The 24449-nt window shown below is 39.6% G+C and overlaps 2 protein-coding genes across 8 annotated transcripts in view; one reads left to right on the forward strand and one right to left on the reverse strand.

The window, feature by feature from the left end:
* The window catches only part of AKAP9 (A-kinase anchoring protein 9), a 104000-nt gene extending 92734 nt beyond the window's left edge, over positions 1-11266 (forward strand). For 6 of the 7 annotated variants that reach the window (XM_015617738.3, XM_015617739.3, XM_015617744.3 and 3 more), the window contains 11 exons: positions 110-260; positions 1164-1832; positions 3548-3747; positions 4598-4706; positions 5582-5767; positions 6288-6485; positions 6880-7112; positions 8094-8179; positions 8869-8989; positions 9820-9959; positions 10642-11266. In XM_015617738.3, the coding sequence (XP_015473224.1) occupies positions 110-260; positions 1164-1832; positions 3548-3747; positions 4598-4706; positions 5582-5767; positions 6288-6485; positions 6880-7112; positions 8094-8179; positions 8869-8989; positions 9820-9959; positions 10642-10685 (2137 nt within the window). In that variant the 3' untranslated portion in view covers positions 10686-11266. The remainder of the gene's footprint in view (positions 1-109; positions 261-1163; positions 1833-3547; positions 3748-4597; positions 4707-5581; positions 5768-6287; positions 6486-6879; positions 7113-8093; positions 8180-8868; positions 8990-9819; positions 9960-10641) is intronic. The other variant, XM_015617740.3, reaches the window with a different exon arrangement.
* A 389-nt stretch (positions 11267-11655) lies between these two features.
* Positions 11656-22980, reverse strand: LOC107199957 (lanosterol 14-alpha demethylase). The gene is made up of 10 exons (XM_015617745.3): positions 22752-22980; positions 21792-21890; positions 20633-20809; positions 17092-17218; positions 16046-16220; positions 15746-15865; positions 15085-15280; positions 14397-14492; positions 13370-13538; positions 11656-12717 (listed from the first exon to the last, which is right to left on the reverse strand). Exons 1-10 carry the CDS (start codon positions 22923-22925, stop codon positions 12539-12541), a joined length of 1512 nt encoding a protein of 503 aa, XP_015473231.1. The 5' UTR covers positions 22926-22980; the 3' UTR covers positions 11656-12538.
* Between the last annotated feature and the right edge of the window lie 1469 nt (positions 22981-24449).

Raw genomic sequence — 24449 nt, forward strand, 5'->3', positions numbered from 1 at the left:
ACTAGCAGTGTTTTCAGTGCACAGGATGGAATAAATACCAAGTAACTGATTGTATCATGATAGAATTAGACCCATTGCCTAATGTGAAGTTTGCCCATTTCTCTTTTAGGACTGAAGTTAAAGAAAAAGCAGCTGAGCTAGATATTCTTAAGGATACAATGGCCAATGAACAGAAAAAATCAAGAGAGCTACAATGGGCTTTGGAAAAAGAAAAAGCTAAAATGGAACGCAGTGAAGAAAGAGGAAGAGAAGAGCTTGAGGTATTCCATAATCCCAAATAGCCTGGAACATCAAGGGGCATGAAAATATTCTTTTGATTAACATTTCATTTCAGCTTACATTTTTGTCCAGTAAATGCTTCATGTTCTGTTTTCAGCTGTAGTATTATATCATCTAGAGCTGAAGAAAAATGTATAGAAACTGTGTGGCAAAGTATGAAAAAGGCCTGGTGCACATTCCATTTAAATCAATAGGAATTTTACTGTGTTTTTCACACCCAAGATTAAAAGATTCTGTAATGGCTCTCAGTTATTCAAGGGGACTGGACACTGCTGATACAGCTACACCCCGCCCCCACCACAGCCTAACTCATAAAATACAGTATTTAAGAATATGATTTAAGGAGAAGTATTGTTTGTCACCATTTAAAAAGTCTGCAGTTTCACCTCTGGAAAATCAAATTAGGGAGTTTACTTTAGGAGAAAATGTTTCATTAATACGTTCCCTGGTACCTCTGCAGTATTTGCTATAGTGAAGGTGAGAGCGTGTATCCTGGTACAAGACAAAAGACAAAAAAGCAGTAACTTCAACAGCATAGATTTATTTATATCTTGAAATCCAAAGTTGAAAAATCATTTCCACAGTATTAGAAAGTAAAAGCAGCTGGCTGTCTTCAACTTCAGAACTACAGTTGTTTGTATCTCACTATAAAGAATGTGTTAAAAAGATTATTTTATGAAATAATCTGATTTTAAAATAAAGACATCTATAATGTATTTTAGTATCAGATATAACTGCAGCATTCATAGTATTGTGACATTACTTGTGAATAGCAAAACCTGTTAAAAGCAGCATGTGTAGAGGTAGCATATTTGCAATTTGCAGAAGATAATGGAAAGTATGCACAAATGGCTTTGATCAACTCTTATGTTTTCTTTTGAAAGGACTTAAAATTTTCTCTTGAAGATCAAAAACTAAAGAACTTAGAGTTAAGTAAACTTCTGGAACAAGAGAAGCAGCTGTCAAGTGATCTGCAACAGAAAATTGAATCCCAGGAAGCACTCAGTGCTGCCCAGCTGTCACGTGAGCGAGGCCGTAATTCTGAGTTGCAGGTGCTTCTTGAATCAGAGAAGGTTCGAGCTCTCGAAATAAGCAGTGCCCTAGAAAGGGAAAAAGAGCTATGTGCTCAGCTTCAAAGTGCTGAAGATAAGGGGCAAGCTGGAGCACATAATCCATCTGAGGAATTGCTTAAAGAGCTACAGAAGCAAATGGATGAAAAGCATGACCGTATAGTGGAGTTAGTAAGTGAGATGGAGAAGTATAAACTGGAATCTGTGCAAGTGAGACAGCAAATGGAAAAAGAAAGGCAGATCCAGAGGCAAGCATTACAAGTAGAACAAGATGCTAACATAATAGTACAGAAGAAACTCCATGAACTGGAGTCCAAAGTAGAAGACCTTCAGTGGCAACTTGGAGAAAAGAAGCAAGAAGTTCATAAATTAGGGAATGAAACAAAGAAGTTGCAGGAAATAATCCAAGATCTACAGAAAAAAGAGCAGGAGGATGAAGGAAAAAAGGAAGCTGAAAGGACACCAAGCCACAATCCAAATGAGGTACAGTAGCACTGAAAGTAATGTGTAATATTGAAATATGTCATTTAATTCTTTTGCTCAATTATTTTTCACCGTGCCTTGACTCAATCTATAAAATAGCCTGTAGATTACAGAACATGAACAACAGAGAATGGAAAAGGGAAAGCATTCCAGTCTGCTTCCTAAAGCTATTCACATGCTTCCTCCTGAGAGTGAAGTTATAGAAGTATGTAAGGAGGAGCACAGAAGTGTATAAGGAGGAGCACAAGCAGGAGAAATGCATCTGCGTATATACACACACTTGGCATCTCAGTATAGGAGAAGATCATTCCTTGCAACCAGTTTCAGGGATGAGATATTCCTACTCAGGAATACCCCAGGTCACAGCCCTTAATCTTTAGTTCGTAAACTGCAAGGGGTCTTCGAAACATTATAAGTGATCTTCCAACAGCTTCAGTAAATAAATGAGTAAGCAATCAAACAAGCATATGCATGAATATGTATATGTTAGCAAACAAAATAGAAGAATGAAATCAAATCAGTTTAAGGATTATCCTAATTCTTAGATGAAAGAAAGTGTTGCCTCTAAGTTTTTCACTGTCAGAAAAGTTCAGGAAAGTTTTTAAGTTATTTTTTTTAATTGCTTTTAGAACTTTTTTAGAAACTTGTCTGTAAAAGGTAAGTGTTGCTGGGTGAGTGATTTGTGGATAGTCACATAGAGGATTGACGGCAGACTTGCTTGCCTCTTTGCTGACCTCGTTTTTGCCCATCCTGACATCATTCTTTTTACCAGTTATTTTTATGTGGAGCCAGGAAGGAAATTTTCTTTTCATCTAATTTGGCTACTGGTTTTTATCTTCTGAAGCATTGAAACTACCCCCAGCCAGAGGCAGGATGTTGAGTGTATTGATACTGTGACAGCAGCAGCGTTCCTGCCACGCTCAGTTTGTGCACCTTGTTCTTCTGCACAGAGGGAACTGCCAGCACTGTGGTCAGCAAAGAGTCTTCCCTTGGATCAGGTTGGCAGCAGCTGTTGGGGTTTTTTCCCTTCCTCATCAGCAGATAGTCTTGATGTGCTTCCAGGATCTACCTGGAAATTCAAATAATGAATCTCCTGCTGTCTCCTGTGACATTTGCAACACTCTGACTTTTTTCTTTGGTACCACACTGTAGGCAAACAGCCAAAGGCAGAGCCATGGGCTCATGTTCTTTGTGAGGGATAGCAGTTCTTCCATGGCAGTGTTGGGAGGTGTTACCTAGGAACACCTCTTCAGTGCATTGTTTTGCTTGTGGTAGCATCAGTGGTGTGATTGACTGTGTCTGGACTGATCTCCATGACCATGGTGGTCTCTTTCAGCCCCTGTTCTCTTGACTATAAATTGGTTACCAAAACACACAGGCCCAGTTGCCCAAATTCCTGGCACAACTGGTAAAAAAGCTGCTTATGGAAGAAACAAAAAGGCTTGGTGACATCCTGCTGATTTTTTTTAAACTGGATTCACACTGTAGCTCCATGATTGCTAGATCTCTAGTCCAGAAAGACACTAGACCTTTCATGAATGGTAGTTTAATGCTACATTACAGCACTGTTGTAGTCACGCTAAACTTCTTTCTCTGTCAGAATAATGGTCTTCAGTTTCTGAGTATGTTTCAGAATCTTATGTTTTCATTTTACAGCATTGGATCACATACATTCTGTAGATATATATGTATAAAAAATAAATATTTCTTTCCAGACTACTTGGGATACACCCAATGACAGGACAAGAAATTGGGTTCTCCAGCAAAAAATGGAGGGAGCTGAGACAAGTGAGTTGACTTACCGCACACTGACAGGAGATCTCTCTGCTGCTACTGAAATCCTGGAAAAAGTCAGACAAAAGCTGCAAAGTGCATCTCCAAAGCTGAAGCAGTTGGCTCGCAAAGCTGCTAGCAGGTTAGACCAGTCTTCAGCCATATGGCTTTGTAAATAGAAGCCAGCAAGCTAATATATTACTTGATTTGAATCATAATTCACAGACTGCAGGATTTAATTGAGTTTGGGATTGTTAGTTTTATTGTGTATGCTGTTACTTGAAATATACTAATGGAAGACAGGATCACAGAGTATCAAGTGCTGCTGTAAATCCTATATATTTTAATAGGCTCCTTTTTAAGGAAGAGCAAAATTGTAATTTTTTTTCTCTGAAAAGTGATAAGGTTTATCTGGGTATGGTATAGGTAGATGAATTTTAAGTAGTAATTAAAAATTATGTTTCATGTATAAGGGGATGAATATAGGGATTATTGTTCTGAATCATCCTCCTTGGGGGAAAAAATTATGGTCAAGTGAAACTGATCTTGATTCTTATTTTTGGAAAGTTATTATCTCCATAAGATTAAAAAGTATCATGGTGGGAGGTTTGAATCTTTTTATTTTTCTGTGATGGTCATTTAATATTAAACATTCTTTCTTAAACATTTGGGCAAAGCAGAATGCAGTGTTTCTGGGAAATACCCTAGGATTTTGATCACACAGATTCTACAGATTTATGGGAAGCAGAACCACTATTTTAAATGTGCTTCATGTAGAATATACCTGTCTACAAATGAGTGGAAACTGTTCTGTACACTTTTTTTTTAATTAAGACAATTTTGTTTAGAGTCAGTTAGCAGTCTTGAAAATGTCCTGTCTCCAGTAACTGCTGAAGTGACTTGCTGTAGATGCAGTGCATAGTTATCCATGGAAAGTCCTGTTCATCTGGCTCATGGTGTCAGAGATGATGAAAGGGTCCCTTTTGTTTCAGACTGCAGTTTGAAACAGCAGATGATCAAGACTTCATTGCAGTACAAAATGCTATTGAAGAAGTTATCTCAGAACTGAAAATACTGCCTGGATTTTCCAGTCTGGAAGAGGTGAGAGTCAATGCTGTAACTTTGATGGGAGACTTAGGAAGAAGAGATGTGAGCAGAAACTGGAAGGAGTTTGTAAGCCTGTACTTGCTCAGGTCTTCATAGAGGAAAATTCCAATGAACGTTCTGACTGGAGTTTGTAAAGTGTAAAAACCCCTTTCATTTTATTTTTTTTTCAATTTTTAATACTTTAAAAGTGATTTTTCAACTTTCAAATGGAAACTTTTCCAGTTTCATTTTAAATTTCTGCGTCTTGTGGCTTTTTCTTTAAGAAAATATATTTTCCTTTCAGCAGTAATCCTGTAACTGAGGAAACTTTTCTGAGTACTACCTGATATTAAAATCAACATTTAGTTTTTACTGTATTCTGTTGGCACAACACATTTGCTTAAACTGCCCTGTATTTACCAAAGGAAAGGCCACTGAAGATTGAGTAGTGTGCACTTGTTTAAAAAAAAAAGATGAAGTGAGGTAATCTGAGGTTGCAAAAAATTCTGCAATATTTGATTTGTTTAAGTGAGCTTGATTTAGTCCTTACCTGTATTTTAAGAAAGGGCTTTCAATGTAGGTTCAAAAAAACTTTGAGGCTTTTCTTTTCCTCTAAGTTAGATAAACATAAACATAGTAGAAAACTGAAAATTGTTACAGCTGGTACAATTGAGCTTGTATGAAAATACTTTGTTGTAATGTAGAGGGTCAGTATAGACAAGAAAGTCACAATAATCTGTATTTTACATATAGGCTGAAGTTGGTTTTTTTTGTACAAGCTGATACAGAGCTATTGTCATTATGAAAGTTTTTTACTGTAAACCAGTTATTTTCAAATTGGCTGCTTGGATCTAATAGAAGATGAGTTTGGTTTTCTTTCTTCCTCGTAGCTGAAGCTGGTGCTGCCTCCAGGGACTCCGTCCAGCTCACTCACTGAGAGGCTGCTGAGGCAAAATGCTGAGCTGACAGGCTTTGTCAGCAGACTGAGTGAAGAGAAGAATAATTTGAGGAATGCTGTTATGAAACTGGAGGAAGAGCTGAGAAGATACCAGCACAGACAACCTTCTGCAGACTATGTATGTCCTTGGTGCTGATCTAACGAGTTATAAACAAAGACATAAAAGCATAATTTTTCTTGTCTTAGTCACCCAGTTGAGAGTGATGAAGCTGTCTATCTTTCTTGGCTTCCCTCTACAGGGTAACTGGGTGTGAGTTATTCTTGTTCAGTGGTCAGTATGTCTCAGCTCATCCTATTAAGTGTAAAACTTCATGATTTTACCCAGCTTCTTTTTGTTAACTGCTCTTTCCTTTTAAATGCTTTGTGCCTTTCATTTTACCTCTATCTCATCACCATGATAAGCAGATCCAGATAGCCTTCAAGATCATGATGCTAATTTTTTTATTTTTCTGGAACATTGATTGGGCTCCTAAAATGACTGGTTTTGAGGTGTCAGAGCACAAGGGCAGAGTCAGATCCAACCACGGAATAGTTTTTCTCATTAATTTTATGAGCTCTCCACCAAACCAGTGACTAGAATGACATGGCCTAAGCTTTTCCAAATTATGTCATTCAAATTCAGTTTCCTTTGTCTTCAGTCTTCTAGGCACTCATCAGATGGAGTTAATATTGATACTCTTGTTGCATCTGAGAAGGAAATTTGGAACAGAGAAAGGCTGTCGCTGCAGAAATCTTTGAAACAAGCCAATGCAGAACTCTCCAAGCTGAGAGCAGAGCTCAGGAGCGAGGCTTTCCTCAGAGAACTGGGATCAGATACTGAAAATGCTGTTTTAAGGGTAAGAAGATTTTTTTTCCCCCACATGCTAACTACAGCTGTTTTTAAAATTTTGATTTGGGCTTATTTTTCATTGTGTTCACTCTGCTTTATTCTGAGTAAAAAGAGATTAATTCAGTTTTAAAATTTTCATCCTCAGGTACCTGACTATTTTTTTGCTCTTGAAGAATGACATTGTAAACACCTATGTTGTCCTTTTGTGTGTGCCCTATTTTTTGCTGTTTAGGTGATCCTCAATATATTAAATTGTACTCAACAAGTGTGAGCAGCAGCACAGTCTTCTTCATGGTACTGAGAAATGAATAATCACAGAAATGCTATAGAAGTAACGATGTCAAAAGTCTGTTGTGATTCTTGGAGCTTATAGGGCTTTTTGTCTTTTTCTCTTGTTGCAGAGAGTTTATGGCAAATACCTTCGAGCAGAGAGCTTTCGGAAGGCTCTCATATATCAGAAAAAATATTTGCTGCTGTTACTAGGAGGATTCCAGGAGTGTGAGGAAGCCACGCTGGCCCTCATTGCACGGATGGGGGGACAGCCTTCCTACACAGACCTTGAAATCATCACACATCATTCAAAGGGTTTTACACGATTTCGCTCTGCAGTCAGAGTGTCCATTGCAATTTCAAGGTAACCCGGAGGAAGTTACATTTCAAATAGACCGTGCTGTTTAATATATACTTTTCTAGCTCTCTAGTGAAATCTAGACATTGTCATATTCCATCCTGTTTAAATGGTATATTTTTGGTAGTCATGAATATATTAGATACTTGTAGGGTGACAAGGTGAGCATAGTGTAGGTAAATTCTGTAATAGGAATAAGCAGTCTGATGGTAGTTGAAAAGGGCTCATTATCTGATAATCACAGATAGAGTGCACTGGGTAAAGTCATATTATTAAAAAACATTATGAGCAATTCTAAGTATTGCACTTATTTACAAAGGGTTTTTTCTGCAACTTAATTTCCTTCAAAGATTAAAATCTTATATGTAAGTATAATATAGATTTAGGAATTTTCTTTATCTAGGTAATCCTTAGAATTTCACAAGACTAAGGATGAGCAGGAATTGGTGAGAAAGAAAAAAGTAAAGTTTGTTACTGCATAGTACTGCCATGTTGCTAACAAACCTCCTTCACAAAGGTTTGAACCCCCAAGCACTTCTGCTTGCTTATTCTGAGCCTTGTGTGTCATATAAATTCAAGGAAATATTCAGTACCTGTTGTGAGAATTTTAGTCATAGTGCTCTGCAGTTGCAGTTTTGGGGTTGCAACAGACCAAAAAAAAAATATATTTAGTTTGATTTTAAAATGCTGGTGTACTGTAGCTTTGGTGCTTGAGCCATTTACTGTCCACTTGGACCTATACAGCACCTCTGGAATTGCACAGGTGAAGCTAAATGCAGGTTTGGACAGAAGATGATCTTCCTTAGGGGTATGTAAAAGGGTGTTTTGTATTTGATACTCAGGTTTTAGATGTCCATCTGTTAATTTTGCTTGCTGGTCAAGAAATTTTTACTTTCTAGAATATAAGAAGCAGATTACTTTTATCAGACTATTTCATTTATCCTGAAGCTGTTTGTTTTTTGTTTTTGTTTTTAATTTGAAATGCAGAATGAAGTTCCTGGTTCGTCGATGGCACAGAGTTACAGGTTCTGGTATTCTGACTATCAATAGGGATATCTTTAGCCAGAACACAGGTAAGTCATAGTCCAGTAATGACTGAAAAAATGGTGTCCACAGGACACATCACTGCTTAATGGAGATGGGTTTTAATTTGTATTATCCTCATTTGGAATGAATGGGGGCTGTTCTCTCTTGCTTTTGCTATCATTGTTTGGATTAACCTCAGTTTTCTTGCTCAGCACAGACACTAACCTATTTGTTTTCAGGGCTTTTTTGCTCTATTGTAGGTGGGATTAAAAAACATATGGAAGGTTTCCCTATGAAGCTTGTTCATGAAAGCACTTTTAGCTGTGTCATTGGAGTTTCTGTAGGTGATCTCAATCGAGGTCTTTTTCTTAGAACAAAAGCTTGTCATTCTTTTGTTACAGCTTGAAGTCTGGGAAATAAGTTTTCTGTTTGCTGTTTTGTAGGAGTCTAAGGAGAATCAGAAGCCTTATTATTATTTACTGGCTATTTAGGTCTGCACTAAAACATTTGATCAGTCTGTGAGAGTTTCCTCATTGACGTCAGTGAGGCCAGGATTTCACCTCTGCTTTTCCCTGAGTCTTAAAGTGGTCTACACTTGTTAAATGCCATTTTTGTGAAATGCAAACAGAAAACTCGTATCTGAGATTCCCAGAAAAGTGCAAAAGGCCTTACTTTTTTTAGTTTTCAAGACACTGCTTTTAGTATTTCTAATATTCTGTATATTTTGTATTTCTAGGTAATGAATTGCGGCCTGATTCATTCTCTGGTGGCATGGATCTTTATGGAGAACAGAGGCATTCCCATAGATCCAGGTCAGGCATGGAGTCTCCTAGATCACCTATAAACTTTCAACATAAGTACGTTTGGAGTTTTTTTATTACTATTCTCTTTCAGGCAGTTTTTAAATAACTGAAAGCCTCAGTGTTTACTGCTAAGGTTTGTAACCTTTGATGCTGTGAGATTCAACTTTTTTGTAAGAATATGTAAAAAATTATGTCTCAGGCATTCAGTGTGTGATTACTCATCACATGATTGAGGCCAAAGCTTGCACACCCCTGCCAGTGACACCGGTTATTTTTCATCAAGGGCAGTATTTTTATGAGTGCCATCATACTTTGATGAGCATATATGAAGTTGTGACTTCAGGTCTTCACTGAATATCAAATTCTAGCCATTTTTGGATTTCATTTTCATGTAAACCACTTCCATATTTGTACTGTCTTTGTTTGTCATGACCATATGACCATATTTTACACGGTAAAAACCTTTAATCTATTTTAGCCACTATTGACTTTCACTTACAGAGAGTAATGGCAAGAAGCAGAATCCTGTAAAGATGGCAGTGTCCTTGTTGACACAAGCTTCTTAATAGAAAACCAAATTTCAATCTACCATGGATTCTGCTGCAATCTCACTAGGAATTTGCTGGTCAGTCTTAGTCTCAAAAAAATGCAGTAACAAATCCTGTGCAGTAGAAATGAAAGGCAATGGGGAAAGAGTGGTTTCTCTGCCTTGGGCAGTAAGTGGCAGGGAGGCTAAGTGGGCTTGATGTGCTGGCTACCACATGCATAAGCTAAGGGTGATGCTTATGGTATGATAGCTATAAGGTATCCCTGCCTACAGTATTTTGCTGATATTTTTACTCATAATTCCCCTTTTTGAATGGTGTGTGTTGTTCTGCCCCTAGGCTCCAGGGGTTGCCTGCTGATTTAAACCCAGTCTCCTTCACCTGTCCTCAGCTGCAGAACTACGATCCCGAAAGGGCTCTGACAGATTACATCAATCGTCTGGAGGCGCTGCAGAAGCGGCTGGGCAGCGTGCAGTCAGGTAGGGCTCAGGCACCCTCCCCAGCACCTCTGGGCAGCACAGGGCCCACTGCCACGCGGCTGCTGCTTCTCTGAGATACATAGCAAACAACTTCCATTTGATCAGTTCTCAGCCTTAAACAAGAGTTTCCTCTTGAAACTCTTCTTACTGCTCTTTCTGAGCAATAGCAAAAAGCTCACATAAAAGAAGATTGTTGAAATCTTTGAAGAGATACAAGCACACTTCCATTATAGATTTTGAGATTGGTAACGTTAGCAATATAATATTTGCTTCCCTGATCTCTAATAAATGCACAGCAAGGAATCAGTTGGCATCTTGTTAAGAGTTTAAGTTATATAGAGAAAAATGTACCCAGAAGATTGAGACATGGAAGAGGAATTTTTTCTTCTACCACTTCGAATACAGAAGTTACAGTCAATTTGTCCCGTAGATTATGACAATTTTTGTGCTGAAAGAGGAATACGTCAAGAAAACTGTCAGAACAATGGGATGAAATGTATCAAACTTGAGTTTTGAAGTTATTGTGTTTCTCTTCCCCGTCATTTGAGAAAGTCTTGTTCTTAAAAGATTTATTGTTTAAAAGTCCCTATTCTATGTTTTCCCATGTAAAATTTTTCATGCTTGCTCAGGTGCATGTACTTGTTCTGGGTAATTCTGGTGACATTTTTTCTCCATCTTACAGGTTCAACTTCATACACTCAGTTGCACATGGGTATAAGAAGATAATAATATCCTTCAACATCTCCATCACTGGCAGTGATGCTAACAGATTGCCTTCTGTAAATCTGTGCTCTTTCTGTGCTTTTGTATAATGTGTATCTTGTGGGACCAATATGAACACAGCTATACGATTGTATACAGTTCCATCCTGGCACACCCACAGAGACTGGGATTTATGGACATAGGCACTTTGTGTTTATGAAAAAAAGCAAAACAAAATCTGAACAAAAAAATCCCCACCAACCCCCCCCAAAAAATCCTCCGACACCCAAAACAAACTCCCCCACCCTTAAAGTACATGTATATTTGTGGAATGCTAATTTAAATGATTAACTTATGAAGTGTGTATTTATCAAAAGGGTGCGAAGATGAAACTTGTGTATTAATTAAATTGAGCTACATTCAGCAACGTTTACTTGCACTTTTTCTGGCAAGGCTACTGAAGTTACATTGACTCTCGTAATATTTGCTACTGGCAGTGCAGACAGAATATCACTTGTAGAGACCTATTTTTGTAATGGTAGAAGTTTTGAATTTTATGGGTATTTTGTCAAAGTACTGAAATAAACATGACTTCATGCTTCTAACTGTGTTCAAGAACTGCTCCCTTATTCACATGAAACAGGTTGCTCCTGCCTGCGTTCCTCCTACTTGTAGTGACTGCAACTTGACTTTTTACAGATTCCAAAGCACTGCTATCAGTTCGAGAGCCAGGGACAAGCCTGGATTCTGCAGAGCCTGGTCACATCTGACAGGGCTGGGAGGGAAGAGCCTGGGTTCCCTCACCTGCCATGACTGATACAAACACAAGGTTTTAGAACAGTTACACTGAATTTAGACCAGGAACGACAACACAAAACCTTGGTTACACGGAGCACTGCTGAAGGGGATACAGCCCACTCCAAGAAAAGAGTTTTCTGATTAAATGTTTTCAGAAAGAAGTGACAGGGTTTAGCATTAAAAACTTCCCCAAGAGGTTTGTTTACAAATTTAATTCAAAATTCATGTGAGCCAGAGCTCATTACCATTTATCATCAGCACTCTTGAACCAAACACCATTTAACAATCCCACATGAGTCAGTACAAACCCAGACAACATTCAGCTATTTCACCTCCTTACACACAAACATGTTATTTACAAAATTCATGTTGTTGGTAACATCATACTGTTACTCTTACACCTTACATCAAGCTTCCAGAGATCACCATTTTCAAATTTTTTTTAGAGAATTACTTGTTGCTTTCTGAACATAAGCATTTTACATCTACTTCAAGTTAGACAGTTAAATGGCTCATTCTTGAAATGACTTACCTGTGAATATTTTGAACTGTGCCTACCACTTAGCTGTACAGTAACATTTTCTTAAATCAGCCAAGACCTGAAGAAGATCATCATTCACTTGGAACAGAATCATAAATGCCAAAGGAAGGGCACCATCAAGTACAGTCCCCTGTGGTGCCTGTTCCCAGATTGGTTTGCTGAAATTGGGTACAGAGGCATGGTAGGCAGCCTTGCCCCTTGGTTCTCTGGAGAAAGTAATCTTCAATTATTTTTCAAAAGGAAGGAGTTCCACTTGTAGAAATCACTTCTTTCTTCATCAAAGATGGGGCATGCACCTTAAAAGTTACATCAATAGAAAAGACACTTTTGCTTTAAAAATGCAGTGAGAAAACTGTAGAACAAGCAATTATACACAGCAGCATCAAATAGTGTGGGCAAAAAAAATGGATGCAAAACTTTTGTATTTGGTAGACTACTGTTGCAGCCTAACAGTAGATGCATCAGCTTCCATCTGCCACTTACTCTGTCACAATTTTATTCAAGTCTGTTAGTTTACACAAGGTTTTAGTGCCAAACTTTACAGTGCCCGCCTCTTGTATCTGATAACAGGGTTGTTAGGTGTGTGTATCATTGTTGTATAATTTATAGTTGGAAAATAGTCATTGATGAGATCAAATTCATACAAACGAAGCAAAGTAGACCAAATAGTCTTAATTTGAACATAAGCAAAGTTTTCTCCAATGCAGCGATGACGGCCTAGAAGGAAAGCCATAAAATGCGGTTAGAATATTTTACTGGATCCCCTTTGACAATCAGCTAATTTTAGAAGTTTTATGCAGACTGTAGTTGCCCCTTTCTCAACAATCAGAGGCTCTGATGTTTCACATATCCCATTCTATAATTCCATCCAAGTCTTATTTTTCCAAGTTGTCACTGCATAAAACATATGAGTAATTGAAATGAGATTGTGCTGTTTTGTCCCCACTAGAAAGCATTAATTTATGTATCAGGAAAAAAGCATTTACAACACTGAGAAATGAGATCAGCTCTAACTCCATTATGGCAATATTTGTAAACTGTTCTGGAAGATGGGACTCTGCAGTCTGATGGGACTTTTGCTCTGCCTTCAACTGAACTCCTTAAGAAGATGCGAGTCAAGCATCACTCACACTAACCTAAAGGTGTTTTGATAACTGCTGTGAGAGATATATATAGCTATGACTAATGCAGAAGTATTAACTTAATTATTTTAACAGCACATTCACAGTAAGAAAACTTTCAGTCAGTAACAGAAAAAAAAAACCACATCTATTCTCAGATGTGGCAGTGTGGAGAGGTGCTGTAGGAAATGGCTGGTGTGAGCCACCTCAGCACAACCTCACACAAGGTGCTGCATTCTCTTACTCACCAGCACCAAATGGAATGTATGCAAACTTCTCTCCAGCTGCTGGGTTATCTTGGAGGTATCTGTCAGGCTTGAAGTCCAGAGCATCATTCCAGGAGTCTCTGAGTCTGTGGTTGACAGTGGGAGACACACACACTTGATGGCCAGGGGGAATACTATATCCAGCAACAGTCTACAAAAGAGACAAAACCCCACACGTGACAAAATGTCCCCTTTTTTATTTTAAAAGTGTTACCTGAAGTGTTGTGTCATGAGGCTTAAATTTCAAGAGATTTTGGCCAAGTGCATTTAAAATTAATGCAACCTTACACTTCCTCTCTTACTTGTACAGGACACTGCTCAAGTAGTTGCAGGAACCTTCCAGCTGTTTTAGTAAAGCTGGCAATTCTACAGAAGGAGGTTTTAAAAAAAAAGAAAGAATGATTTTAAAATTTATTAAAAGCCTTTGACATTGCAGGGACATAGTTAAAAAAATTGCATTTTTTGACATGGTACTGTATTTGTACAAATAGCAAGTTTTCTTTCTACCTAGCTTGTATTAAATACAATGCCAAATTTTTCTATGACGGCAATTAAAAATTCCTGGCAAACAAAAAATGGTGGCACCAAACTAAGCTCAAATAATACTGGTAGCTACAAGAAAGGGTCAGTTTTGCTGAAGAAAACTGTGCATGGCTATTCCTAGGCCCCAGAGCTGCTCTTCTCCAGGTGGAACAATCCCTGTTCCCTCAGTGTCTCACCACCAGTACTGCAGCCCCCTCCCATCCAGGTGGCCCTCTGCTTGTTTCATTTCATCAGTCTCTTGCTTCCTGGGGGTTGCAGGGGTTTGAAACTGGACACAATTCCACATGAAGGTAACTGCTTTCCTAACTCAACAGCTGGCCATGCTACCACAGACAGAACCCCAGACTGCCATCAGCTTTCCTCCCTGACAGCAAACATGGCTCGCTTGTGTTTCCTTCTGCCAGCCAAGATACTCTGACCTGGCCTGTGCTGCTGCAGTGAAATTAGCTCCAAAAAGTGTCCTCACCTGAGGAGTTCTGGCCATTCTCATCATGGTCATTATAGGAGGTCTAAGCCTTAAAGTTTCTTTTAGACAGCGGTCCAGCAAACTGAGATCCTTGAGCTGAAAATACAGAGAAAATGATGTATCAAAATATAGCCAAGTTTATTCAACACAAACAAAATGGTATTTTATACCATTTAAAAACAAATGAAAAAAAATCAAAGAGTAAGCAGCTTATATTTACATGTACTTTATTAGCTACACTGATTATTTCTTTTCAATTTGATTCAATTAAGAAGGAAAACATCACTGACCAGTACAATCAAATACAACTAGTGTCTTACTGATGTGTCTTTTAAGTATTTTCTGTTGCCTAATTAAAGAACGAGGTCACACTGCATTGCCTTCCCCAGTGGAAATAGAGGATCTTCCTCTGCTACAGAACTATCATTTATTGAATAAACATAGGAACTGCAATTTCCCTAATGAACACTGATTAAAAAAAACAGTATCAAACTGAAAATTTACTTGGACAGGAAGAGAAGAGGAAATGTACTGGCAAACAGCATTATCACAAAATGACTGTGCCAATTATTATTTCAACACAAAAGCATGTGACTGTATTTCATGTTCAATGAGCTTTTATTTTTTTTTTTTAAGTAAGCATCTAAAAGAATAAAAATACCCCCCAGGACTACTGTAATGTACAAACCTGGTCATAAGTTAAGGGTGGCAAGTCATCCCCACACACTGCTTTCTGTTCTGCATAGCACTGTTCCTGTATGGCTTTGTCCCTGGCGAGGAAGAAGCCGAGCCAGGCGCTGGTGGTGGAGGACGTGTGCTGCCCTGCCAGCAGCAGCCCGATCAGCATTCCCGCAATTTCATCGTCCGTCAGCGCGCGGCCGTCCCTGCATCCAAGGGAACAAAGCTGGAGCTTCATTTGGTCACGTTTCATTGTTTCATTGTTATTTATACAATAACATTTACAATATCTAATAATGTACTCCTTACTCCTACTCTTTTACTGCCTACCCTAAATAAAGAGGCAAAAGATCTAACGGTAGGGAGAAGGGAGAACAGAAGGAGAAAGACTCTTTAGGAGCCGTAAAGAAAATCATTCCTCAACAGCCAGCAAAGAGAAAGGAGGCAACCTCAGCCACCTCATGACCACCAATGAAAATCTGAGAAATCTGAATAACCGTTGATAAGTGAAGTTTTATACCTGTTTTTAAGAATACAACTAGGACAAATTGCATGCAACAAAACCAATTCAGAACATGAGGGAGTGTTTCTTGGGTTTTCGTAGATAGTTCTAATTAAAGAGCTCAAAGCTAAAGTAAATCTTCAAACAAGTCCTTAAACTCTTGGCTTACTTGTATGAAGCATCAAGTAGAGTTTGGAGCATGTCATCCTCCTTCTCCTCAGACTTTCGACGTTTCTGGATAACCTTGTAGAAAATATTCTTTATTTCTCTGTGTGCTCTATCTCGTCGTCTGCAATTCAAAACACTTCCATTAGCAATTCTATACAACATAACACAAAATGCTTATGAGGATTTATTGGGATGTCTAGAACAGCTTACAAAGAAGAAGTGGTGGGGATGGGGAGACAATCCAAACAACAATGATGTTTAGATAAAACGCTTAAGTTGCTTCCTCTGTTACTGCTGGTACCTGAAGCTCGGCAGAGGCAGCCAGCCTGGCAGCAGCCAGGCAGCGTGAGTGAAACCCCCATCCAGGTCTGCGTACAGCTGAGCCACCTTCTCATCCAGCAAGCCTCGGATTTCCTTCCCATGTAAGCAATGACTTGCTGTCAAAATGATCAGTTCTGAAAGGGCTTCGAACAGGTCTGAGGAAAGATGGGAAAAACATGACTGAAATGTGTCTTATCAGATGTCTTTGAATAACTTCTTAATTAGATCACTGAGACCTTTTTTCTAAGGTATTTCTTTCTAGAAATTTTTCTAGCAGAGTTAGTAATTCTTCTAAAGCAAGCCATCCATCACAACCTCAATCCTTAATAAAGGTAAGTGAAGTCATACAAAGATTTAACCCTGAAATCCAAACCCATGGGAAACCAGTTAGTTTTGCTGCTCACTGAATTATTTTTATATAGTAGTACTTAGACAATTATCAGATTATATATTACCATATTATTAACTATTTTACATATAAATAATAAACATTCAAAATAATTCAATATATTAAAATGTGACATGTATTATATCATTTTTATGCATTTAAATATAAGTATGTATGTTTAAATAATATGCAACTGTGAGATTGCAACAATGATGATGGGTAAGTTGGGAATGAGGGAAAATAACAATTTCACTTTGATCATGAATGTAACCATATTGGTTCAAAGATGCAGTTTTTCACTGTAGAAAATCCCAGAGCCAAGATCTTCAGCACAGACTCTCTAGGAAGTCAGAGCAGCAGCTTTTCCCAGGAGCTAGGAACTGGTTACACTGAACTGATTGATACCATCCAAAACAAACAGCACATGCACTATGAGCTGACAGAGAAAGCAAAACTAAGATAATTCTTCCTTCCTTTCCATGATTTTCTGAGCAGCTTTATTCTCCAATAGCCTTATATTTGATTCTTGAAATTTTTTAATTTCTTTTACATTGCAGTACATCTTTTACAAAATATACTGCATTGGCCTTAAGTACTTCCCAGAAAACTGGAGGGAAAATGCATACGATCCTTCTTACTTTTCTCTCCATGTTCTCCCCATGCTTTGAAATACTCCTTTGTTTCTTCTTCAATCACAGCTACATGCTGTCTAAACTGGGCAATGTTTAGCCCAGTTTTGAGCATCTTCTTCTGTTCCAAAAATATCTAAAAGAACCAAGACAGAAAAAGCAATCAGTACAAGGATCACCATATTAATGTGATTAAAACTTATTCGAATTTGTACTATAAGAATAACCAGAAGTAAATGGGGATTATGATTAGGACAGCAGATACTAAGTTTTAACTAATAGGTGATACTCTGTTTTTCCCCTTCTTTCAAGCAATAGTTCAGAGATATTGAAGTAAAATAATAACTCAAAGGAGCTGAAGTTCTCTCCCATGTAGCGCCAAACAAAAAAGTTTTTTTCATATCTTTGTTAAGCTTTATTCCTGAAGATACAAGATGCATATAAAAATTGAACTATGGAATACTCTTTAGATATATAATCACAAACATAACCAGCCCCATCTTTGCAAAGTCTGGATTTAGCCTGTGTCCCCTGATATGCAGCCTCCTCACTTTCTCTCCCTCTCCTGTGTTCTCTCAGGCAGAAGGACCCTGGACTAGAGATGACCTTTTCTATTACACAGCCCTCTGATCTCACTGCACAGAAGTCAGACAGAGAAGCAGGAGGCAAGCTGCTTCCTAGGAAAATGGTGAGTTTCACACCCTTCTCACCTCTTCCTCTTTTTCTATGTATAAATTCATAGCTAACAAACCTACTGGTGAAAAGCCCTTCGTTAGATGAGAACCATTCAATGCATTGACAGGACATTGACTCAGTAAATAAATTATTTGTTTTTTAAGCCCTAATTATGAATGAGGCCCTCTAGTTCTGCACTGTACCATGAGTAATAAACCAGAAACTGTCTTCCCACCAAGGGCTCTGCATGTACAATATAGAACAGAAGGCATTAAAAGAAAACCTGCTTCCTAGAAGTTTCTGTTTTGAGAATGCAGTGAGGACCCCAGCAGTCTGTCAGAGGGCACACATGACACAGAGCAAAGAGAGAAGCACATTTTCCCTTGCAGCATGTTAGCCAGTCTCCAGCTTGATGGAGACAGGAGTGGAACATAGGAGTGAACACATCCTCTGCAATTTCAGCTCCTCCCAACAAAAAACAATCTTGCAAGAGGCTTGGAGGGAGGAGAGTGAATATTAATTTATATATTGACTATGGATATTAACTATTACCAGAATCACTGGTAAATAAGCAAGTTACTCATTTTGAAGAATAAGGGGTTCCAAACACATGACTGAAAGTCACAGAATGAATAGATACTTAGCAGCTTAAGCAGAGAAAAGGGAGCCTGGAAAGAAACTTCAGGATGACCCATCCATTGTAGAATGGCAACAAAATTTTCCACGGCTCTCTAAATGGTTTCCCATTAGATGTCTGAAATGAAATTGTAGTGGTGACACTATGCAAAAGAACCAGCTTACCTCTAGCAGAATGCATTCTGGCCACAAATGGCTATGCTGCCTCTCTAGCTTCAAAGGGAAACTAGAGATAATCAGTGTAGAGATAATGTAAATGTCAATAGCAAACTCCCTGCATCTCCTCACTGTGGAAAAAGAGTAATTTTTGTGGAAAAAAAGGAATTTTCTGAGGAACCTAAATCTGCAGACATAATAAGAAACAAATCCTTCTGGTATCAAGGATATGAATTAAGTAGATATATCCACAGACACCCAAGGCTTACTGAGTAATACAATTCATCTCTTGACTAAAGCCGAACTCAACTGCACTCTAGGGAAAAAGAAAACCTAGTGTAACTCTAGAAAAAGACCTCATTTAAAAAAAAATTAAAAAAAGCTGTATATGGTGGGCCAATGAGGTAAGCCATGTACTAAGACATGCCCATTTCCAAGGAGCTTACAGAAAATTATACAATACAGATGGATGAGATTAGACCACATCAAAGAGCTAGCTCTTGCATGAAGACAGACATTCAAATCCACCCACAAACTGAAGAGCATGAAAGCAGAAGTCAAACCATCTGTAACAAGGGGGCAAACTTTCACAGAATTAAGGACAAACCATGACCTTTAAGTTTCAAGCAGACATCGCATGACAATCAGAATCCACAAAACAAGCACAACACAGTGAAAATCTGGCCAGCTTAGCAATCTGATTCACAGACACTTTTCTGAAACAAGTATATACCAGAGAAGAACATCGTGAGATGCATTGCAGAGAAGCATGCATCCTCCACACTCCAGCAGCTGCAAAAGTGATTCACAACTCCATCCCTGACTTTTTGAGAAAGACCTCTGACTATTCAAACTAATAGCAACCAGTCTGTTAGAATGGCCCTACTCATGGGAAAGATCTCCTAGGACACAAGAAATGATCTACTTGTTATCCAGGCTGAAGTCCTGCTGGTTCTCACAGGGATGAGGAGCTATGCAAACCCATCAAGTGGTGAAGAACCTACCACCCAACCAACCAATCCTTCCCCCAAACTACTATCCACAATTTAGTACTACCTGACAAAGGAAGAGACAAACAAATTCTCCTTTACCTACTTAGAAAGTCAAAAATTGTAGGTAGTTAGTTGTCTATGAGATTTCCAACAGAAATGTAAGAACATGTTGTAAGAACAACATCCTTACTCTGTGGATCATGGCAAAATGCCCGCATAGAGGCAAAGACAGGAGTGATTACTGCCCCTAAGCCACAATCAAACAACAGGGCAACAATCAGAGCATGTAGGCAGGGATGAATGAAGAGGCATGCTAAGGAGGAAAATAAATTGATGGTCACAGAAACTAGTCAAATGACTGGCATTTATACAAACAAAACAAGGCCAAAATTGAAAATCCAAAAATCGAGTATAACACAGTGCTGTTTCTTCCACCCAACTACTCTGCTACACAACATGTACTGAGCACAGAGTGCCAGTGGAGCAAGTATGGCCACAGAAAAATTGGCTTTTGCAGTTTAAGAGTCTGACATGACAGGCCACCCTCACAAACAAGAAAGCAGCCAATGTTTAGTTCAGATACAATGCTACATGACACAACCCCTGTGCTCCCATGCAGACTGTATCCTGCAAACATACACAGAATGACTTCTGTCTGAGGAAAACAAACCTTGTGGTTCAAACTGTTAAATTATTACTCCCATATCTAGATTTGGCATGGCATAAATATGGTTACCACTCTTAGGGCTTTCTCAGAAGAAAGACCTGAAGTTGCTTGGAAGGGAAAAGCGAGCTGCAGTCTGTGGCACGCTTCAAGGGAAGAAAAAAGTGGCACACTAGTTTTTCCTCTATGGTGAGATTAGATGGTTTCAAGAACAAAAGATAACATCCAGAGTAACAAATGGCCAGGTGGTAAAGAAAGGAACCTGAACATGCTCAGTCTTGAGTATCCAGTGAGACTATTTACCCACTGCAGTATGCCACTGTTCCTTTGAACACAACCCCATCACACAGAGCCGAGAGCTCAGGGCTGCCTACTCAGCATTCAAACTGCACTGCTTTTCTACTCATCTGATATTTAAAATACAAACCGCATTGGGGACGTCATAGGCAACTCCCCTGCCAAAGACCGGCGTAGTTAACCGAGAGTACACATCCTCTGCATTCAAATCTTCGTTTTTACTATTGAAGAGTAGAGCAGCAGCATCACTACCCAGTAAGTATGTGAATGTCTTGCCAACCATAGTGAAACTGAACACAGGTCCATACTAAGAGAAAGAATAAACAGAAAACAAATTTGTTTGAAAGAAGAACAAAAACCATTACATCCCTATCTCTCTGTACAGCCTTTCACAAATTACTTTTTCTCCTACGAAGTATCCAGACATTTAATAAAGACAAATATATTTTAAATCACGTTTAAATTTGTTCTCAATGTACATACTAGTGTTATCTAATGTTATAATGAACACATGTGAACATTTTAAAACCATTTATTTTAGATAACATAAATAAAAGATCAGTCACACTAAAAAACTAGCAGAGAGATTGTGGCACATATTGACCCCAGTAATCTACAAATACTGTCTTGAAAAATTCTGGATTTGGAGTTATGCATAGATAATTAGAAGCAAATAAGATTTTAAAGTTTAAAAGTCATCTCCAGCAGACCTTCATGCACCAGATTTAGCTTTCTCTAAGCTAACCATGCTAGGATTTAAGCTTGTAAATCTAGTTTTAGACAATGTGAAACAGCTTGATAAATCTAATTTAATTTTAATTAAGGCTCTAGTGATTTAGTCAATTTCTTCTAGGCTGTTACTGTATAAAAACTACTGAGGTTTTATACACCAGCTCTCTTAACATCAGAGAAGCCTTAAAATTCATCAAGTTGCCCACAGAGGTGATCAGCTACATTCCAACCTGGTCATAGTTTGGTGAAGAATGTGATCAAAAGTTACCAATTACAGAAAGAAAAAAATTCATGAAAATGGCTTTCTAATTAACTTGTGATTCAGCTATGACTATTACCCAAATGTACAAGCATATTTGCTGATGTGAATCACGAGAGCTCAGAAAACACTACTGCTAGATGAAGAGATCTGAAGATCACAGAGCCTACTGCATACACCTCCAGTCCATACTCAAGGTGGTGAGAATGAACTGATTTTAAACAGGTCCCAGACAAATAACTTAATAAATAGACAAAAATATTTTTATATGCTCAGCCAGTCATGTGGGAAAACATACCTTGTCATAAGCATTTTCCAAAAATTCAATGGGACTTTTTCCAAATGCAATTGCATGACCAAGAAAAGGGATGCCTGACGAAATAAAAGGTGGGTAGTTCTGTAGAAGAAAGAGAAAGATAACTACTGAATTTTCTTCAGAGATTATCACAGAATCGTGAACTAACAGAATACCCTGAGCTGGACGGGACCCACAAGGATCGAAGTCCAACTCCTGGCCCAGCACAGGCCCATCCCCAAAGGTGACACCATGTGCCTGACTGAGTTGTCCACATGCTTCTTGAACTCTGCCAGGCATGGTGCTCTGACCACTTTCCTGACATTCACCAGTGCCCAAAAGTAATAAAATCATGTCCATTTACGTAAAAACCAACCACAGTGGAAGTTTTAAATATGTTTTAACTCTTTTGTGAAAAGGTCAACTTGAAAAACATTCAGTTGCTCAGGTAGAGCTACATTTAAAAGCAGCAAAGGTTAAAATAAAGTGAATACGATTAAGAGTCTTCCTGAATGTGGAGCACAAAGATACTGCAACTGAAAAGACAGCAGTCAGAAACAGTGCTGGAGGATTTGTTAAACAGCCCCTCAAAAGCAACTTCAGGTTAGCACTGTGCTTGACATTAGCGGGCACCTTCTCTCAAGCTCCATCGACGAAACAGCATCGGGAACGCCCTTGGGCTCCGCAAGCCCCGAGCGCCTCTGTCCCCCGCGGTACCAACCAGCCGGCTGAGGGCGAACCCGGCCACCTGCCCCAGAAGCTGCCCACGGAGGCTGCTGGAAACGCCGCTCGCCCGCCGGAGCCCGCTCCCCACGGCCGGGTTCCAGCGCGGCTCCCCCGAGGGCTGTCCGAGCCGCTCTCCGGGCCCGCGCCCCGCCGCCGACCCGCCCGTCCCCACACGGCACAGCGGCGGTGCCCGCCCGGCCCCTGTCCGCCCGGCCCCTGCCCGCCCGCAGCGCTCACCTTCTGGTCGGAGCCGAGGTGTCGCCGGTACCCCAGCTGGAACAGGTAGCCGAGGCTGAGCGCGAAGGCGGAGGCGGCCAGCACAAGGGAGAGGGGGTTGCCGACGGCCACCCGCTCCAGCAGGGACCCGCCGACCTCCATGAGATTCAGCATCTTCTCGGCGCCCGCCACCATCCGCCGTGGCTCCGCGGGGCAGGGCGGGGCGGAGAGGCTGGGCCCGGCTGATCCGAGCCCGTGGGACGGGTGCCGGCGCTGGGCTGATCTCTGCCCATGTGACGATTGCCGCCGCCGGAGCCAACCCGCGGCCGCGCTGCGCGGGGTGACGGCATCGGCCGGGCTGCGGCCCGCGCCATTGGCCCGCGCCGCGCGGGGGCCGGGCCCGGCCGCCTCAGGGCTCGGCCTCGGCCGTGGCGGCGGCCCCGCGGCGCTCGGCCCCTGCCTGTTTGAAAGGCTGGGTGTGCTCGAGCAGCCGGACAACGCGGTTCGCCGGGAAAGGAGGCTTACGACCGAGAGCCGGCTCTCGGGCATCGCTGCGGGCGCACCCGCTGACAGCCCGGGGCGCCGGTTTGTAAGGCTGCACAGCACGCGGAGAGCGAGGACAGCTTATTTGTGTTTAATTCCAGTTGTTCTAAATATTTAATGTCAGAAAATCAGGGTACTGTTTTTTGAATGAGTTTCCACTAATATCTAAGGGTTTAAGGTCAAATAATGCACAAAGCTGAATTTGGAAACGGAAAGCTCATCACAGCCCAGGTCGGCTTGTTGTCCACATACAATTTTTTAATTCAACAGGAATGGATCTTAATGGATCTCCGGAAAATTCTGGTTTGGGTAGACCTTTTAAAAGCAGTATTTGTTCATCCAGTGAGTCCAGTCAGCTTCTAAAGTTTAAATGTGTAAATCTGGGAATACAAGGAGGAAGCCAGGTTGATCATTACATACAGTGAGACATTTCAACAGGGTACAGTTGCAAAGATTATTTGTAATGCTTTTAAATAATTTTTTGCAAAGTTCAGAAACCTAAATTCTCATAAATTCCCTGCTTCATCCGAAATAAACTATTGTTCTTATCAGTTCTGAGTACTTTCAGTTTTGTCAACTGGAAAAGGTGCACAGGCAAAAGAATAAGCTTGTTAGTGAATGAATATCCTTGTATTTTTTTAAAATGTGTAACATCCTCTGGTTACCCCTGTATCAAGGTCTCACATGTGCTAGATTCCTGGATAAGTGGATGAGATAGTAGCTTGTGAATGCTGAAACATGCAAGGAATCAATGTTGAATACCTTCAAACTCTTCATGTCAGCAATGGGGTCTAGTAAAGTTTTCAATTGTTGCCTGCAAGCTCTGAAGTTTCAACACTTTCCAGTGCCAAAGGAAATTCATCAGTGATAAATAAGTGCTTTATATATACATATATATATATTTATATATATATATTTATATATATATATATATATATAGTGATTGAGAAAGGGTTCCTTTGTACAAGCCTTGACAATCTGCTTTGAGACATGAAAGCTATCACTGGATGTTACTGACGTTCTGCTCTGTCAATTTATGAAGTAAGGACACTTTTGGAAGAATAGCATCGGTTTATTTCTTCCAAGGGAGAGGATTTCCAGATTAATTACCTATACATGAATGGTTTTATTTCATTTTTATGTAATTACTAATTATATTTAAATTTATATAGAATA

The sequence above is a fragment of the Parus major genome, chromosome 2 (assembly GCF_001522545.3).
Source record: "Parus major isolate Abel chromosome 2, Parus_major1.1, whole genome shotgun sequence".
Taxonomy (NCBI): domain Eukaryota; kingdom Metazoa; phylum Chordata; class Aves; order Passeriformes; family Paridae; genus Parus; species Parus major.